Genomic DNA, 19,065 nt, shown 5'->3' on the forward strand with positions numbered 1-19,065 from the left:
TAAAGACATGAAAAATGGCTCAGTTTAATAGAGTAGACAAAGCCCGGTTTCTGCTGTAAACACAATAAAAAATAAAAAAAACTTCAAGTCAGAGCTGGATTGTTATCAAGCTCGGCTAGGAGTGAGAGTCCTGGGTCCCTTCCAAATCAATAGTGACTGGAATGTGCCTGTGAGACCTCCAAGGCCTCAGAGAGAAGCTTTGCCTTCAGACCAAATAAGGGCAGGAGCAGCAAGACCCATCAACCAGAGCAAGAGGAGGCCAGCCAGACCTCGAGCTGCCCAGGGATGAGAAGCATTAGTGGGGGCTGGCTTCTGACAGAAGCTGGTTTACATCTTCAGTCTGTGTGTGGACACGAGTTCATTTAGGTAAGCAGTGACTGAGCCAGAAGTGGTTATGAATAAAACAAGCAATGCTTTGGTTTTACCTCATCATCATGACAAACACTGGCTTCTATTCGGAGAGGAGGAATAGTACTGTAAAAGAAGCAACGAGACACGCTCAAACAGAATTAGTACAGACTTGAGAGTCAGTTCCCAAAATCTGACCAATTACCTCACTCACGGGGCGGGAGCTGTCCATCCTCCTCCCCCTGACCCCCTCACTTGGTTCAAAATCTCCATCACTTTGATATTCCACTGCTCTTTAACTGTGATCCCCACAGTGTGCAGTTTACTGTCTGTGCTGCTGTCAAAACAGCAGGGAGACTTTAAAGGGTCATGCCACTTAACGTGGTGCTGGATGGGCCGGCCCCCTGGGGCTTTCGTCTGACAGGAGGAAAGGACTTCAACCAGCCCCTGACCATCTCCAGGGTGAGTGAGTGAGTGAGTGGCATAATGTCTGCATTATAAGAACAGAAGCAAAGTGATATCAGTTTGCCAGTTTTTTAAGTAGTTCTTTAAATCATTTTTTTTCTTTTCCCAGTGCATTTTTCAAATAGCTTGAGGGTAAACATTGTGCTTCCAGACGATTCATTCTAGAAACATTCTGGTGTGGTATGAAGCTTGCACCTGTGCCGCAGTAAATGCAAGAGGCTTAGATACAAATAGCAGCTTGCATTGTTATCCAACATATGTGCACACACGCACACGAATACACACACAAACACGGATGTCTCATTGAGTAAATTTTGAAGCATGGAAAATATTTCCAAAATCATACTCTAATCCCGCTGCCTGTGTGAATAATCACCAACTTAAAGCCGATGATCTAAACAAATGTTTGGACAAACCTGTGTGAACCTCCTCACGTTACAGGACGAACAGACAGTGCCGACGCTGGAGTGATGAGCGCAGCATTATGAAATGTCTGTTAGAACAGTGCAGCTGTTGAGAAGAAAGTACACCAACTTTGGATCAGCTTACAGCATCAGGCAGCTTGTCATCCTCAACAGCACAGAGAGAGATAAAAGATGAGAGAAGAAACAAAAATAACTCGCAAATACAAAAAAAAAATTCCAACTAGATTAAGTCATTTGGACATGTGAATGACTGACAGTAGGTGGACTTGGAAGATAAGAAAATGGAGAAACTCTTATCTGTATGGGGTCATCGGTGATGAAAACGATAATTTCCTGGAAGAAATTAGGTATTTCCTGTTGACACGAAGTACTAACAAGGGAATCCTCACAGATACCAATAATGACGTTGTAAATTTAGCACAAATTAAATGGGACAGTTCACATTCTCTGTTTCTGAAAATATGTTAAATATGTTCATGTATTTTGTAGGCCAAAGCTGGATAAGAAGATAAATACTGTAGATAAGTGACTGGGTGTTGTTGTTAGTTTAGTACAAATATGATAACAGATAGTCTTTCATATCTCAAACCTCACTGACTCTTTATGTTGCTGTCCTTAAGTCACCAGGTTCTAGTCTAATTGTATAAATTTTATATTATTGTTTTTGTGGTTTGCGTGTGTGAGAGTGCAAATAGCATTCTAATAAGTAAGTTTTGGGAGTGCAGGTAAACTTAGAGAGTCCAACTATCTGTTTCGCTTCAGAACGCTAAGCTAGGCTATGCTAACCAGTGGCTCCTATTGTCTCATTTTTAAAGGAAAATTCAGGTAATTTTCAAACCTATTTATATCTTCTAATTTGGGGGACCTAAATGTTTTTTGACCTAAATAATTTTTGACCAAAATGTTTGTACTTTCTAAAATAGAGCAAGAAACCAACGACCGTCAAGCACGCTAATCCCACTTAGCAAAGATCTGTGTGAATGTAAAAGCTTGTTTTTGCCACCAGCAAACTTAGACTGTTATTCTGAAGCGCCAGTCAAAGCTATCATAAAATGTTTTTTCATTCATTTATGGAATCATATCTACAACTTCAGAAAAGTGGTGTAGCACCTAGCTTACTAATGCTTGGGCAGGAAACCTCGCTGCCACTCTTTCACACACTAGCAAAATTTTTAACAGTACCAAGTAGTTCAATAAACTTCAATAAAACCCTCCAACATCTAAAACAGAAGCCATTAGATGTAGATGGTAGAAATTGCTTTCCAGTATGTAATTTATATTTTAAAAAGGATTATATTAACTATTTTGTTTTTTTAGAGCTAGCTAACTTTTGCTGCCAAAATCTAACCTAATCATACCGTCAAAAGCAAAGTCTCAACAGATGTCCTAAACGGGATGTGAACTTATTCCTTATGGGTGAAAAATCTGTCATTTTTGTTGTAGTCTCTGTAAAATGGTGACTTCCTGTCAGCTTTTAGTGTAACTTCAGATGTTTTCAGTTCCATTCTCACAGGCATATAAAATAAAGTGTCCAGCCATGCTCAGCTCAATGAATTTGATCATAATACGGTGACTACTTTAAAGTCTTCAACTTTAAGCATTATTCCAAAGTGGAAGCATTTAGGAAACACAGCAATGCCAGCCACGTAAGTTGCTGAGCGGGGATGAACGTGGTGCTTAGGAGATGCTCTGCGAACTGCACAACTGCAGACGTTCATGGGGTGTAACGTGTAGGTGATCCAATATTTTTTGAGCATAGCCTGTGAGTAAGAAAACCAGTCTCTGTTACTTTGATGAGGATTATTTCTAAATGAGATTACATCGTCCCTTGTAGTTGGAAGTTTTAGCGTTTTTGTTCCATATTGGTCAAAATCAAAACTTTTTTTTTTAGCTTTTTAATAATTCAGACTCCACAAACCTAATAAACACATAAGAATTTCAAAGGATGCACACAGTTAACAGACATTTATATTGGCTACTGCTCCAAATAACTGTTTTGATCACTGCAAAATACAAAAGTTAGGATTTTGACGATGAGCACTGCTTTCTCCATCTGTGTTACAACTTGCCTGTGGGCTGAATCCCCAGAGTCAGCCAGAGATGGAGATCAGTAATCCTGTTATGTATGATGGGGTTATGTGAATCTATATTTAGAGAGGGACCTCAGGAAATACTGACCAAAAGCAATTTTAGCTCACAAACCACCAGCTCTTTCCAGTAAACTCACACCTGTTGTGTTAGTGGACACTCAGAGGCCTGTATGAGCACAGTGATGAAAGAAGGCTGAGATTGAAGAGAGAGGGGAAGCGGAAACGATATGAGATCAGTAATATGAGAAGCTGTATCCTCAAATGCATTTGTAACAGAGACAACTGTTAAAAAAACCAAACCCCAAAACAAACTATGATTAAAAAAAATGGCTACAGGGCAGATTAAAAAGCTGCTACTTCAGTGAACCCACAAGATTTATTTGAGAGCACAAGTGATTCGACTCGCTCCGTTCAATGCCATTTTTGGTTAGGAACATCCTCCCCTTCATGAGCCGTTGGTGTTCCCAGCTGGTGAAAGTAAACACAAGTGATAATCATCTTTTTCTTCAGCACACAGGGGCTGTAAAGTGGGCGCCGCTCTAGATTTACCCATGAAGATCTGCATCTCTGTGTGATGTCTCCATGAGGGGTGTAAAGCACATGGATTCAATTGCCTAACATGCATTACGTGTCTCTGCAGGATCTCTGTGAGAGAACTACTCCCATGATGTCATTACTTTGGCTTAATTTTTAAGACTACAACTGTATATGCTTATCAGAGTCCAGCGGTCCAAACAGGCAGAAAAAAAAAAAAAGAAGATTGCAGCTGACAAGAAGGCTGAGGTACTCCTTCACAACGAGCTTCAACCTGTCACATTCCCAGTCTTGCTACTTGCATCCCCTATTTTATCCCGGACTCTTAAGAAAATAGTTTTAGAGCAAGCAAGGGAGGTAAAAAGAGAAGAGAGAGGCAGGACGGGAGAAAAGCAGAAAGAAAAGGCAGGCAGGTGGTTGTAATTTAAACAAAGACAAACGTTTGACATGACAGCTGAACTCCGAGGAAGCAAAAGAATGTAATTAAAGAAAAAAATAAAAGCATGGCTGTGTACCTACTCGATCCAGACATGAGAGCAGCGAGACAAAGTCTGACAGCGCTCTCAAACAAATGCTCCACTGTAAATTACCGCTCCCTCTTTTGGAAGCATGAGACATCCCCTCACCACTTTTATCCGCTGTTATTTATAGGCAGATGACCTAATTTAAGTTTCACCGTAACATCTCAGTGTAGCTCAGTCTGCAATGTCCAGTAATGCAATATGACTGAGCACAGGTCGTGCCCTGTGTGGCGCAAGTGGACATTTTGGGTACTGTTTGATGTTGCCTCGGGAGAGGTGAGCTGTGACCCTGGTGGCTTTCTGGCAGTTCTTGCTCTTTTTTCCAGTCACTTCCTGACCATCAGAATACATATTACCATCTGGACGCTGTCACTCGGTGTTTACTTTGGCTCCATGACAGGAGAGTTTACACACATGCATACCAACCAGAGCAACGTCTCTCTGTTAGCAGCTACTGTGGAGAGTGCACGAGCTGCTGAATTTATAGATTTAGCTCATCAATGGTCTGAATTGTGTTTTGAATTTGTGTGTGTGTGTGTGGGGGGGAGGTTATAAAGCTTTGATCCAAGCAGGGGAACAGAAACAAGGGGCCCAGCCCCTGAGTACTGTATTAAAAGATGACGTGCCAGTGATGGAGAACAGACTTTTCACAGCACTGCAACATCTGGACGTACTGGACTGTATAAAGGCAATGTACAGAGGGAATCCAAGTCAAGGGCAGAGTTTCTGTTTAATAAAGCTAAAGCTTCAATCCATGTAAGAATCTTGACCATAACGTAGAAATGAGATCACCGGAATATGTTGGGGTTTTGTTTTATTTTTTTACTCAAGTCTTTGTGTGTAAGCATGTATAAGTTTAAGCATATTATGTATTTGCTCGTTCGTGTAAGGTGTTGTTGAAAAGAACTGCATTTGGACTCTATTGAAGCTGGATTTAAATGCTCAAACATGCCAAGTTTTCTGTTTTTGAGAAAAGAACACTTTGTTATGATTGTTAGCAAACTATGATACAACAAACAGGAAATAGTTTTAATACAGACGTAAATATCGTGCTCATTTTCCACTCCCTCTATTGATAATGATACTAATTCAGGCTGCTTCAACCTTTTCCGCTGCATAACTTGGTCTTCTGGTCCCAAACTTTTCCCATGACCCCACCAGCTACAGCCGTACATCCCTGAATTCGTCGAGGGCATGTTTTTGTTTGTCACTGAAACTGAGAGGAATAAACTGATATGAAAATTTAGTTAAATCGTAGGACGAAAAGCAAATGAAGACAGCTGCTGCTGAAATTAAAAGTTGGACGTTGGACAGACTAATTAGGAATTAGCTAATGAATGGTGTGTCTTAGTAAAGTGTGTAACTCCCATAATTTTCAGAAATAGTTGCTTGGTGAAAAACTTGTTGTGTTTCTTAAAGATCCCCCATTCAGTGTTCCCAGGGAACACTGTCTAGGAACTGAAACAGGCCATAGAATATGCTTGTTAAAGTATCCTTTGTCCTACATGGAGCTGTTTGCATTATTACTGACCGCCACAGTAAAATGAAAGCACACCCAGTTTAAAATTTATCTGGACTTACAATTGGATAAATACACCCTCAGATGAACTGTGTCTGTGAAGTACACCTGTATTGCTTAAGAGGATAAGTAGCAGCCATGAGCTACTGATCAAATTCACCAGATTAACTGATCATCAGCAAATTTTGGGAGTTTGCTTGCCTGGAGCATTCAGGTGCCAATCAATCCGGAGAGGGTTATAAGGCAATTTCTAAAGTCCATCATTCTACAGGGAAACGTTATTTACAAGTCAAAAACATTTAAGGCAGCTGCTAATCCTCACAGGAGTAATCTTGCCCCAAGGTTGGGCCATGCATCTTCAGAGAAACACTAAAATTACCAACAACTACATCCTAGACTCTACAGGCCTTAGTTGGGACAGCAAATATTGAAGTTCATGGCAGTACGTATAGAAAAGTCCTGTATGGCTTATTTGGAAGAGTTACTAGGAGAAAGCCTCTTATCTCTACAAAGGCTAAGTGCTACTTTCAGTAAAAACCAAACACAGCATAGCAGCACAAACACTTTGTACCAACAGTCAAGCACGGTGGTGGAAGGGTGAGGATTTGGGCTAACCTTCAGTGAACTGAATGGGTTCTCTCCGTGTACTCTGACTTCTCGCCACAGTCCAGAGACATGCAGTCAGTGGGGTTAGGTTAATTGGTGATCTGTCACTGTGTGAACCCTGTGGCAAATTGCCGACCTGTCCATGGAGTACCCTGCCTCTCACCCTATGCCAGCTGGAATAGGCTACAGCAACCCCACGACCCTGATAAGGACAAGCTGAAGAGAATGGATGGATATTTGTTTTTCCTTTTTTTTTGTTATCCACTTGTCTATGATGCTCGCCTTGTTTGTTGACTCCCATCCAGATCACTCCTGGCAGTAAGGCATCTGCTGCCAACCTGTGCCCTGGTGATGTCATCCTGGCTATTGAGGGAGTCCCAGCAACAAACATGCTGCATTGTGAAGCTCAGAACAAGATAAAGGAATCCACTCATCAGCTCTGTCTCACCATTGAAAGGTTGCGGGAGTATACACATGCTCACAAACCTTTTTTTGGATCATTCAGCTTTTGATTCAAGTTAAATTTGAAGTTGGATTTTTTGGTGTTAGCTATTTCACAGGTGTTCGCTTTACTATAAAGGTATAAATCCATGACTAATGTATCCACATTCTGTAATACAGATTGTTACTGCAATTATTTTGTGTGTTGACCCCTTAATTTTAATAATAATATCCACTGCTACTACAAAAAAAGCTGTGGGAAAAAATGTGGAAGAAATATGTAGCCTGTGGTACTTAAGGAAAGACATAAATCTAAGGTCAGTTTAGATGTTTTATGTGCCAGGATTAGGCTCACATGTGCGCACAAGCTTCAAAAACAGGCATTTAACAGTCAGTTCATCGTGGTGAACTTCTGACCAGGATCTGCCTTTAAATTCCAGAAACGAATCAAGACTGTGGACTCCACGTGCCATGGAGGACGGGAGAGCTCACCCATTTAAAATAAACCTGGAAGCAGAGCAGCAGGTCTGTGAGACTGTATGTTTAGTAGCTATGATGCCTTAAATCTTTGTATCTTGTTACTGCTTCAGTAGTGTCCTTGCTTCCTTCTTCTCCTACCAGGAATATAAACCAATTGGCACAGCTCACAATAGAAGAGCTCAGCCATTTGTGGCAGCAGCGAACATTGATGACAAGCGCCAGGTAGTCAGCACATCCTACAACACGCCTATAGGCCTCTACTCCAGTGGCAACATCCAGGATGCTATGGAGGGCCAGATCCGAGGCTTGGTCCAGCACAAGCCTGAGAGGTGATCAGTGCAAATAATCATTAGTTTGTCTAAAAGCACCACATTACACAAACTAAGTGCTAAAAACCTGTTGCTTAGAAATACTTTTCCATCAGTCATTGTGTTGGTATGTTTAGAAATATAAAGGTGCGTAAGTGTAAAGCCTAATGGTTCACACACACAGAAAAATGTTAGCACGACAGCATGCCACACTGTGCCACCAACACATTACATCAACAGGAAACTTATGCAATGAAGCTCCCAGCGCACAGTTTCAGTGCTTGATGTTAATGTACAAGGAGATTTGGAGGTCTGCAGCTATTGAGTGAGCAGAGCATTGGTGACTTTTATGCACTACCTCAGCACTTGGCAACCCTGCTCTGTAACTTTGGGGTCTGCCACTTTGCGGTTAGGGTTACTAAATGCTCCCACTTTGCAATGATATCACTTACACTTAATTTTGGAAGAAATTCCATGTACTAAATTGTTGCAAGTGCATAGCTGGCATCTTATTACACTACTATGCTTGAATTCAGCGAGCTCTTTAGTACAACTGATTCTTTATTGGTGCTTTATTTTATACACCTGTGGTTGAAAGCACCTTAATCCAAAGCCTAACAGGTGCACAATACTTTCACAATACTTTTGTACACATTATATACTCCACTTAACCAACTAATGTAAAGCTGTTCTGCGTCACTTGCCCTGTGTGTCTACTTTGCCACAGCAAACATAAGTGGAAATTCTTACATGAGCTTAAATGAAATGAGTACACATACTGATTCTCTGGAGTAGTTTTTGCCTTGTGGCTTTTAGTCTCACTTTACAAAGGCCTTCTTCCTCTGCGAAGGACATCATTGCATCGTTGTAATTATACACAGCAAATAGCTGTTTACTCTTCTATTAAGTATGTGGGAAGCTTTTAAGATTGTGTGTGTTTATGGTTGAAAATAACTGAGCTGACCTAAGAATATTTAACCAAATAACTGATTAACTAATTACTTTCCTCTGGAGCCTCTCTTATGGCAACTCTCTTTATTTGAGTGATAAGGATCCAGCAATACAACAACAGGAATGAATAATAACCACTGTAGATCCTACAGAGCTACTATTGCACCAATTGTTTTTGCCCGTTTTACACAACTCACCTCCAGAATCACCCGTCCAGTGAGTCACACAGATGTGCTACAGCATGTTAGCCTTCAGCCTTCCCATGCAGTCATATGGATTCCATTAGCTTGTTTGATGTACGGTGTCTTAGGGAATATAGGAAAGAATCTCTTTGTGGCTCAACCACAACTTCTGAATAGGTCACATCCGACCAAAGCCACTCACTCATGCATTACTTCTGCACTGATTTAGACGAGCACTGCAGCACATTATCAGTACACTGGAAGGGATCATTGTTTATTAAACCATAATTATGGTTAAATTACAGCTCAAATTGTACGTTAATCAAATCCGTGTGATTATTTTTGTCTCGCATCCATTTTCTCCTTGTAAGGCTGACCCATCATGCTGCGTGATCGTCACCTGGTTACGCACATTTGTTGCACACACTAGACACCAACTTTAAAGCGTGATGGGTGAAACTTTCATTGGGTTTTTTTTGTCAGAATTATAAGAAAACTCCTGTATTGCAGTTAGTAGAATTTGATGGGGTTTTTCTGTGTGTGTCTCGATGCACTGCTCAGTCCCAGAGCTCTAACCAGCATTGAGGATTCTGACGTTTACCGGATGTTACAGAAAGACCAGGAGGATCCCCAGGAGCCTCGGCAGTCTGGCTCCTTCAAAGCCCTCCAGGAATTTATTGACAGTGATGGTGAGCTCTCTCCTAAATTATGCATCTCTTCCTCAAAAAATCAATTCATAAATCATTCATAATTCTTCCCACTTTTTCAGTCTTCACCTGGTTGTAGTGACACTGACAGGCAGTAGTTTTGTCATCAAACACTTTTCAGTTCACGAGATGCTGTTTTTTCACATAAAGTTGCCGTTTTAAACCTTTTTTTTTCCAGCTTTCCCCCTGTAAGAAAAATAAAGAACAAATTTGAAAGTTTCATATCTTTTTCAACCCTGGTTGGAAGAAGGGCTCAGGGATTGATCTAAAAACCCTTTGGCTTAAAGTCATAGCTGAAATTACATGTTGATGACTTACCTGTGGCATTAATACATTTTCAATAAATTACACTGTGATTTACTTGGACAAAAAGGACTGAAAGTAAGTAGATCATTTATGCAATACTGTGACAATGTCTCATATCACACCCTATTAAAGCTCCACAGTGTGTGTCATTCTCCTTATTTTTGGAGTATTATTAATACAAAAGCACTTTTCCACGTGTTTCCTTTGTTAGCAGAATACGTATAATATGCTGAAAAACAAAAAACAGAAACCCAAAATGAATGATCATTCATGCCGCTTTGTCCCCGTCTCGTGGTTTTTCTTTTCATGTGTGTGTTATGATCACGCAGGGTTTTTGTGTTGAGTGGTTTCTTTCTAATGTGATCAGGCACTCGCCCCATTGTGACCAGGACAGTAAAAGCGCCCACAACCAAACCAACTACGCCCACAGGAAACCTGCAGAAACTGCCTGTCTGTGACAAGTGTGGGAATGGGATTGTGTGAGTAAAAATAGAACGACTCATCTGCGATTTACATTAAGACCATCTATGCAGAAACAGCACAGTTCAGCGCAGTACACCCAGAGGCTCTAGCATCGTTTGAAGATCGCAGAAACTGCATAAATTATATGCGCTCACCTGCTACCTCATTAGGTACACCTGTTCACCTCATTGTTAATGCAAAAATCTAATCAGCCTAATAATGCACTGAGTGGCAGTAACACAGTGCTGAAGTGAAAACTGAGCATCAGAATGGGGACGAAAGGAAAGTTAAGTGACTCTGAATGAGGCATGGTTGTTGGTGCCAAACAGGCTGGTCTCAGTAGTTCAGAAACTGCTGACATACTGGGATTTTTCCCCTCACAACCACCTCTAGGGATTACGGAGAATGGTCTAAAAAAGAGAAAATATCGAGCGAGCGGCAGTTCTCTCTGTGAAAATTCCTCGTTGACGTCAAAGGTCAGAGAAGAACGGCCAGACTGCTTTAAGCTAATACGAAGGCAACAGTAACTCAGTGCAACCAAGTTATGCAGAATAGCATACGTGACCGTGCAACACGTCGAACCTTGAAGCAGATGGATTGGAGCAGCAGAGGACCACACCGGGTACCACTTCTATTAGCTAAGAACAGGAAACTAAAGCTGCAGTTTACATGGGCTCAGCAAAACTGGACCACAGGAGATTGGAGAAATGATGCCTGGCCCGAGTCTCAATTTCTGCTTCAACATTTGGATGGCAGGATCAGAATTTGTTATAAACATGCAATTAATGGATCCATCCTTCCTTGTACAAACAGTTCAGGCTCCTGGTATGGGGGATGTGTTCTTGGCACACTTTCAGCCCACCAGTACTGGCTCAGCGTCATTTAAATCGCACAGCCAAACCATCAAAAACTGAATTCTTGAATGTGTCAGTAAGTTCACTGCACTCATATGGCCTCCACCATCATCAGAGATTGCTAATATAGATGTGCAGCACCTGTCTGATGGACCGAAACCTCTGAGAAATGCTTCCAAAACCTTGTTGAATCTGTACCAAAGAGAATTCAGACAGTTCTGAAGGAAAAAAGGGATCCAATTCTGTACGAGCAAGGTGTACCTAATAAAGTGGCCACTGAATGTCAGCTAGAAACACAAATGTCTTACATTTTGAAACTCAATACATTATCAAAAGCTTCTGGGACTGGGGGAAAGAGAAGTCTGTTAAACCTGTGTGTTTTTAGATGGGCAGCAGAGGGCGACTTTTCTGGTTGCAAAAACACAAGTCGCATTGAGGTTGCACTGCAGGAAAACAAGTGTTCCAGTTATTTGGGTTTGTGTCCATCTATTGTCTTTACACTTGGAGCCTGTTTAGAGTACATCTACCAGTGTTTCTAACCTATAAACAGTTAGCACAGCAGTAACTGGGTTCTATGCTTTATCGTGAAGCTGTACCACTTTTTAAGTGCCGTATATTCTGTGCTCCTGACATCAGTTTGTTTTTGATGCTTCAGTGGGACAGTGGTGAAAGCTCGGGACAAATATCGTCACCCTGGTTGCTTTGTGTGCTCTGACTGTGATGTCAACCTGAAACAGAAGGGCTATTTCTTTGTGGAGGGACAGCTGTACTGTGAGATCCACGCTCGTGCCAGAATGAGACCAGCGGAGGGACATGACCTCGTCACAACATTTCCCTCTGTATAGAACCCTGCCTCCCTTATATGAGCACAGACACATAAAATCTAGGAAGCCCTTCTATTCCTTACATATGTGTTCATGTGTTCGTCTGCACTTTGGTGCTGTGTGTAATAATATTTCAGTAAGAATACACTCTTCACTCTTACTGATATGATGTATTTTCTAGGCAATAATGTAAACACCTGGTTGCTTAGAGAGTCCAGCGAAACCACAATCTGTCTTTCCAATAAAGGCCTCTGCTCATAATGTTAAAGGTCTCTGTATGTGTAGCCTTAATAACAACAACAACATGGCTAAATTACGTCCTCAACATGTCTTGAAGTTCTCCAGAGGCCTGGTAATGAAATAAACATTTGATTCAGGTGTGTTGACCCAGTGTGACATCTAAAACCTGCAGGACACCGGCCCTCGAGGCCTAGAGTTCCCCACCCCTGCTCTAACAGATCCAGCTCTGTTTATGCATAGTTTAAGCAAGAGGTGTCGGACTCCAGGCCTCGAGGGCCGGTGTCCTGCAGGTTTTAGATGTCACACTGGGTGAGCACACCTGAATCAAATGATTAGTTCATTACCAGGCCTCTGGAGAACTTCAAGACATGTTGAGGAGGTAATTTAGCCATTTGAATCAGCTGTGTTGGATCGAGGACATATCTAAAACCTGCAGGACATCAGCCCTCGAGGCCTGGAGTTCGACACCTGTGGTTTAAGCTAACAGATGTTAGCAAATTAAAACGATGAATGTATTTGTTAAAATTCAACATGTACAAACTCATTAAATCTCTGGCATGGTTGTATGCCCGTCATTGGTGTGAAATATCCACCTGCTTCATATTTGAAAGGTGGATATTAAATGTTGGCCGTTTATAAGCTTTATGGCTATAAGCATTTGTTAGCCACGACAAAAAAAAACCCCCACTCCACTGATGACTTGCTCTTAGCCAACACCCTTAACGACTTCTACTGCTGTTTTGACGAGCCATCAGGCAGCCTTCACACCTCCAACGGCCCCAGCAATAGAGACACTTTGGACACTAATTCCCCCACCTCTCCCCCCTACATAGAGCCATCACCACCTTCAAACCGTTCACCTACAACACCCCCCTCCTCACCCCACACAAAAGAGGATTTCACACCACCTCCTCCCACCACAACTCTTCATATTCATGAAGCAGATGTGAGGAAGCAGTTTAAGAACCTGAATGCTCGGAAAGCTCCCGGCCCAGACGGCGTGTCTCCTGCCACCCTCAGACACTGTGCAAACGAGCTGGCCCCAGTGTTTTCTGGCATTTTCAACTCCTCACTGCAGGCATGTCATGTGCCTGCCTGCTTCAAGTCCTCCACCATAATCCCTGTCCCCAAGAAACCTAGGATCACTGGACTAAATGACTACAGACCTGTGGCTCTGACATCTGTGGTCATGAAGTCTTTTGAGCGCCTAGTTCTCTCCCATCTCAGGACCCTCACGGCCCCCCTCCTGGACCCCCTGCAGTTTGCATACAGAGCCAACAGGTCTGTAGACGACGCCATCAACATGGCCCTACACTTCATCCTGCAGCATCTGGACTCCCCAGGAACCTACGCCAGGATCCTGTTTGTGGACTTCAGCTCTGCCTTCAACACCATCCTTCCAGACCATCTCCGAGACAAGCTTTCCCAGATGAATGTGCCTGATCCCATCTGCCGGTGGATCACTGACTTCCTGACGGACAGGAAGCAGCATGTGAGGCTGGGAAAGAATGTCTCGGACTCCCGGACCATCAGCACCAGCTCCCCTCAGGGCTGTGTTCTTTCTCCTCTGCTCTTCTCCCTGTACACCAACTGCTGCACCTCCACCCACCAGTCTGTCAAGCTAATCAAGTTTGCAGATGACACCACCGTTATTGGACTCATCTCGGACGGGGACGAGTCTGCCTACAGGAGGGAGGTTGAACGTCTGGTGTCCTGGTGCAGCCACAACAACCTGGTGCTGAATGCCCAGAAGACAGTGGAGATTATTGTGGACTTCAGGAAGCACACAGCCCCACTCCCCCCCATCATCCTGACTGACACCCCCATCACCTCTGTGGACTCATTCCGCTTCCTGGGTACCACCATCACCCAGGACCTGAAGTGGGAGCCCACCATCACCTCCGTCATCAAGAAAGCCCAGCAGAGGATGTACTTCCTGAGGCAGCTGAAGAAATTCAACCTGCCAACACGGACGATGATGCAGTTCTACACTGCAATCATCGAGTCCATCCTCACCTCCTTCATCACCGTGTGGTACGCTGGAGCCACTGTCAGGGACAAACAGAGACTGCAGCGTGTTGTGCGCTCTGCTGAGAAGGTGATTGGCTGTAGACTCCCATCTCTGCAGGACCTGTACACCTCCAGGACATTGCGGCGTGCAGCTCGGATCTCAGCTGACCCTTCTCACCCTGGACACAGTCTGTTTGACCTGCTCCCCTCAGGCAGGAGGCTCCGGTCCATTCGCACCAGAACCTCTCGCCATAAGAACAGTTTCTTCCCCTCTGCTGTTGGACACATGAACAATAAACGTACGACTGTTCCCACTACTAACACCTGACCCTACGCTGTGTCACTGCATCATTCTATGTTTGGCACTGATCACCACCTGCACTCATGTATATATCTTTCAACGTAGCAGCAACCACCCTGTGAGATCACCTATATGCAATACGACAGCCACTCCTTAGTTCGTTGGCCTCTTTGTATTGTTTGTTGTGCACCATATCGCACAATTCCTCTTGAGTGAATGAGTAGCTAACCTTGTTATGCACCATTTCAAAGAACAATGGAGAGTTACACAACTGAGTCTGCAAAAGAGCAAAACAGGCAGATGAATCTGTCACTGCAGACGCACAAACCGCATAACTTTATTTTTATCCTCAGTCAACATCCGATTCTAATTTCCAGGATGTCAGATTGAAACTGTGGTAGCACACAATTGGAGTCATAAAATAAAAATACAGCATGTGGTTAAGTGTTATAAAATCCTTGAAATTCTCCATGATCTCAACTATTGCAGTGCTGGATCTAGTCCAGTGTTAAATAAACAATAATACTCAATATTACCAATACTATGATTAACTGTCTTAAAATATTGGAGAGTAACTTTAGTTTCTATGACATGAACCTGTTGAGACAGCAGGGGGAGCCATAGCATTATTGTTTGTTCTGTTATGACCATTCTACATGATGTTTTTGAAGTGTTTTGAGGTTAAATTAATTACCTAAGTAGCAATTGTGGTGAATTTTCTCTAGGTCCGAATTTAACATTTAAGATAATTGTGAATTATTAATCAAGAGATTGTACCTAAATTAATTTCTTTAATCTGCACTCATAAAACATCTTGATTAACGGCTGATAGTCAAACCCTCCAGCACTTTCTAAGCTTTTTAACCTGTCAGTATATTTGACCTACATCTTAATCAGGTGCTGGAAATTAGCCAGAAGTTTCACACATTAACCCGAGCAGGAGGTTAAGTCAATTAAAACATAATTGCTATCAACAACACGTTACTAATCTACAAATCTAGCACGTTGAATATTCAGAAAACTCTTGCAGAAGCTGGACAAAATCACAGTCAAAAGCCATTTACTGTTTAGGTTTATACTCTTTCTCTGAGGAAAGAAAAACTTCTAAGGATACAAACAAACTGTGACACCTAGAGCTGAGCGATTCCAACGAGGAAATACTCGGGAGGTTTTATAACATTTACTATTACAACATAATCAGTGACGCGCCTAGCTAACAAACCTAGCTTTATCCACTCCGAGGACCAAGTTTTAAAAAAATAAAATAAATAAGGGACCAAAATGCCAGACTTGGTATCTCACACACCAGTTGGAGATGTCACGGTAGGTATGAGCTACTTTTTATATGATATATGAATGGACATTTTCTGTTTCTGTAGCTGCTGCTAACATGTTGTTTGCTTATACAAAATAAATCTGATGTTGGTCACATTACTTAAAAGTTTATTGGAAAAGGTTTGCACACAAACTTTCACTTTAGATCAACACATTAACATACATTTTAGACTTCACCTGCACCACTTTACCATCTGATGCAAATTTCAGTCAACCAGATATAATTTATTTCAGTTGTGCAATTAACGTATAGTAGAAAGAAAATACTGCTTTTCCACTCATTTTCAGTCTAGTACTTGTACCTGATCGTTTTCAGATAAATGTTGTTGTTTGTTACAACACTTAACATTGACCTACGAATGATTCAAGCATAAAAAAACGACCAAAGGATGAAAAATTGTTGTTTCTACAAGTAACTGACAGCTTAAGAGAGAACCAAGATTTAAGTTTTACTATGACGCTGTTGCAGAAACACAACATTTGTTTCCATTTCCTTTGTTGAATACGTCAGAAATGTCAAAGATAATACAGTTTGACAGACATGAAATAACCATGTTGTACCAACACACTGATTCCCAAAGAACTATTAGCCAAAACCTTGGCATATCCCAACATGATGTGCAGTGTGTCCTTTGAGGAAACTGGACAAGTGTAAGACAAAAGAGTAAGTGGAAAGCTTAAAACTGATCTTTGGCAGATAACCAGTGTCTGAAAGTCATGTCCTTGAGAAATGGGGGGAACCATCCAGCAAAGACCAGACACTGGACCTAAAAGATACATCTGAAACTTTGATCCATCTACTCCTCACTGAAGCTTCATCAGAAACGCTTTCAGTGGAAGGGTGCATATCAAGAAGCAATTCTTCAGGAAAGGAAGTGAAGGGAAACGGCTGAGGTGTGCCAAATTACACAGGAACTGGACTGAAAATCAGTGGCCTTGTAGTAATTCATCTAAATTGAACATTTTAGCTCAATCTGTCGTCAGTATGTATGGAGGAGGTCAGCAGAAAGGTACAACAGTGAGTATCTACAGCCATTTGTAAAACATGGTGGAGGCTCTGTCATGGTTTGGGGCTGTGTTTCAGCCAGTAGTGTTGGACATCTTGTAAAAAAAAATCAGATTTTGATTCACCATGCAGTATGACCTGGAAAGCATGACTTCATTTTTTTCGCATGACAATTATCCCAAACACACTGCTAATGCAACAAAAGCGAAACACACTGTGGGACACGGGGAGTCATGGATTGGCTTCACCAGAGCCCGGACTCAGCAAGCAGTGTGGGGGGATCATTTTGACAGAGAGCAGAACAAAAGGCAGAAACATCCAAAGAAGAGCTTTGAATGTCCTTTAAGAAGCCTGGAGAACTATTCCTGAAGACCACTTAAAGAAACAAGACAAGAAAGCTTCCAGGCTGTCTTGAAGAATAAAGGTGGTCATACCGAACATTTACTTTCAAGCTCATTAAAATTATAAACCTTGTTTTGGCCTTATATGCTGTATTTCCATGTGTGCACATTTCAGTAAATCACTGCACTTATTTCAAATTTTCCTGGGAAAACATGAAGAAATCAGGGAGGACTCAAGACTTTTACACTGTGTTGTATATATAATAACAGAAAGCCACTCAAGTGGCTGAAGAAACCCAGGGAATCACCAATAACCAATAAAATTTTCTTCTCTACATGTGAATCAACTGATTAGTATCCTGCCACACCATCTAATTATTTCACAATGGGAATACAATTAATTGGCAAAATCAATGCTCGCGATATCTAACAAAATGTCATTAATTAAATATTAATACATGTTGACAGAAAGTCGTGAGATTGACATGGCAGATGACTTAAGTGCTTTCTTGTATGAAAGCCAAAGGACATGGCGATCAGCAAAAAATAATAAAATCGAATTTGTTTTCAAGCTATTGTTCAATTTATTTGATTAGTATGTACCCTCATCCTGGACAGATGCTTTGTGACAGCAGCACCTGCTCTGCCAAACAGCCAAAGAAACAATTATTGATTTAATGCTGAATACACCATGAATAGCTTACTAAAAATGGAGACCCACAGCCAATATCCCAGTCCCTTGGGTCCTCACGTACACGTAAAGTAAATCACTAAGGACGCGGTCAACAGGAAGAACACTTTAAAACCTGAGTGCCGAGATAATCAGTGTAAGAGTGAATAGTGGTGATTACAATGCTCACTGCAAACAAAGACAATTCGGGGAGGGGTGGGAACTATTTTACTTTCCTGTTGAACTCAGAATTTAATTAAAAAACAAAAACATGCAAACATCTGCAACTACAGCTAAGACACCACTGAATATCAAATGATTCTCAAATTTAAAGCAAGAACAGAATAATTAGTGGAATTTACTTCACATGCCATTTCTTACATTTGTTACATTTACATGTCACGGATTAAAATGTATTTCATATTCATTATCTATCAATAAAATAAGTGTGTATGAAGGTTAATTCACACAGGAAGGCAATAACGTCATCATTGTACACAGTTTTATAACTGTGACCACAGATGATCACAGTCAAAATTTCAACGTATTCACGACTCCTGTACTTCAAACCATGCATTCAAATCATGACCATTAACAAGAGCATCAAAGAAATCTTTAAAACCCAGTCAGATTAAGTGTTGTTTACGATGCAGATTAGTTAGAAAAGAGCCACTCTATGTCAGAAATAAAGTTTAGGAGTTTAGCATTAACCACACGTAAAAGTTTAAGGAAAAATTAAATAGATGCAAGGATTTAACGGGAATACGATAATTCGGGTAAAAAGCCTGTTCTTGGTTTCACTTGCTTGTCTCAGCTGGGCTCTTCTGCTGAATCGTCTCTAAACGTGTTGATGCTATGAGAAGCACAAGAAAGCACATGATCAACATAATGATAGTATATTTGAACCATCACTGCAAACACTGAGCTCATAATAGCACATTTTCATTTTGCCACAGTTTGTTAACCTTGTAAACCATTACAGCTTTGCTGCTTTCTTGCATGTTGAAAGTGAATGCTTAAACAGAAGCATGGACACGTCTGACACAGTGGTCAGCAGCACAGGAGCACCACAGGGAACTGTGCTGTCCCCTCTTCTCTTCACCCTGTACACCTCTGACTTCTGCTACAACTCTGAATTA

At 41.6% G+C, this 19,065-nt stretch overlaps 1 protein-coding gene across 2 annotated transcripts; it reads left to right on the forward strand.

Moving 5' to 3' along the window:
* The first annotated feature begins 605 nt into the window (after window positions 1-605).
* Window positions 606-12,291, forward strand: LOC309707900 (PDZ and LIM domain protein 3-like). 2 transcript variants are annotated; one of them, XM_082535478.1, is made up of 7 exons: window positions 606-810; window positions 6,814-6,965; window positions 7,390-7,474; window positions 7,571-7,758; window positions 9,432-9,559; window positions 10,251-10,362; window positions 11,855-12,291. In XM_082535478.1, exons 1-7 carry the CDS (start codon window positions 718-720, stop codon window positions 12,042-12,044), a joined length of 948 nt encoding a protein of 315 aa, XP_082391604.1. In that variant the 5' UTR covers window positions 606-717; the 3' UTR covers window positions 12,045-12,291. The 2 variants fall into 2 exon arrangements, with proteins under 2 accessions (XP_082391604.1, XP_082391605.1); XM_082535479.1 differs by lacking the exon at window positions 606-810 and adding an exon at window positions 823-2,063.
* The last annotated feature ends 6,774 nt before the right edge of the window (window positions 12,292-19,065 follow it).

This window comes from Aulonocara stuartgranti, assembly GCF_965226115.1.
Source record: "Aulonocara stuartgranti genome assembly, chromosome: 6".
Taxonomy (NCBI): domain Eukaryota; kingdom Metazoa; phylum Chordata; class Actinopteri; order Cichliformes; family Cichlidae; genus Aulonocara; species Aulonocara stuartgranti.

Excerpts from the sequence above, each read along its gene's own strand:
- LOC309707900 (XM_082535478.1), top strand. The coding sequence starts at position 718 with ATGCCACTTAACGTGGTGCTGGATGGGCCGGCCCCCTGGGGCTTTCGT. Across the intron at positions 6,966-7,389 it reads CTCTGTCTCACCATTGAAAG|AAACGAATCAAGACTGTGGA; the intron begins GTTGCGGGAGTA and ends TTTAAATTCCAG. Across the intron at positions 9,560-10,250 it reads GGAATTTATTGACAGTGATG|GCACTCGCCCCATTGTGACC; the intron begins GTGAGCTCTCTC and ends TAATGTGATCAG.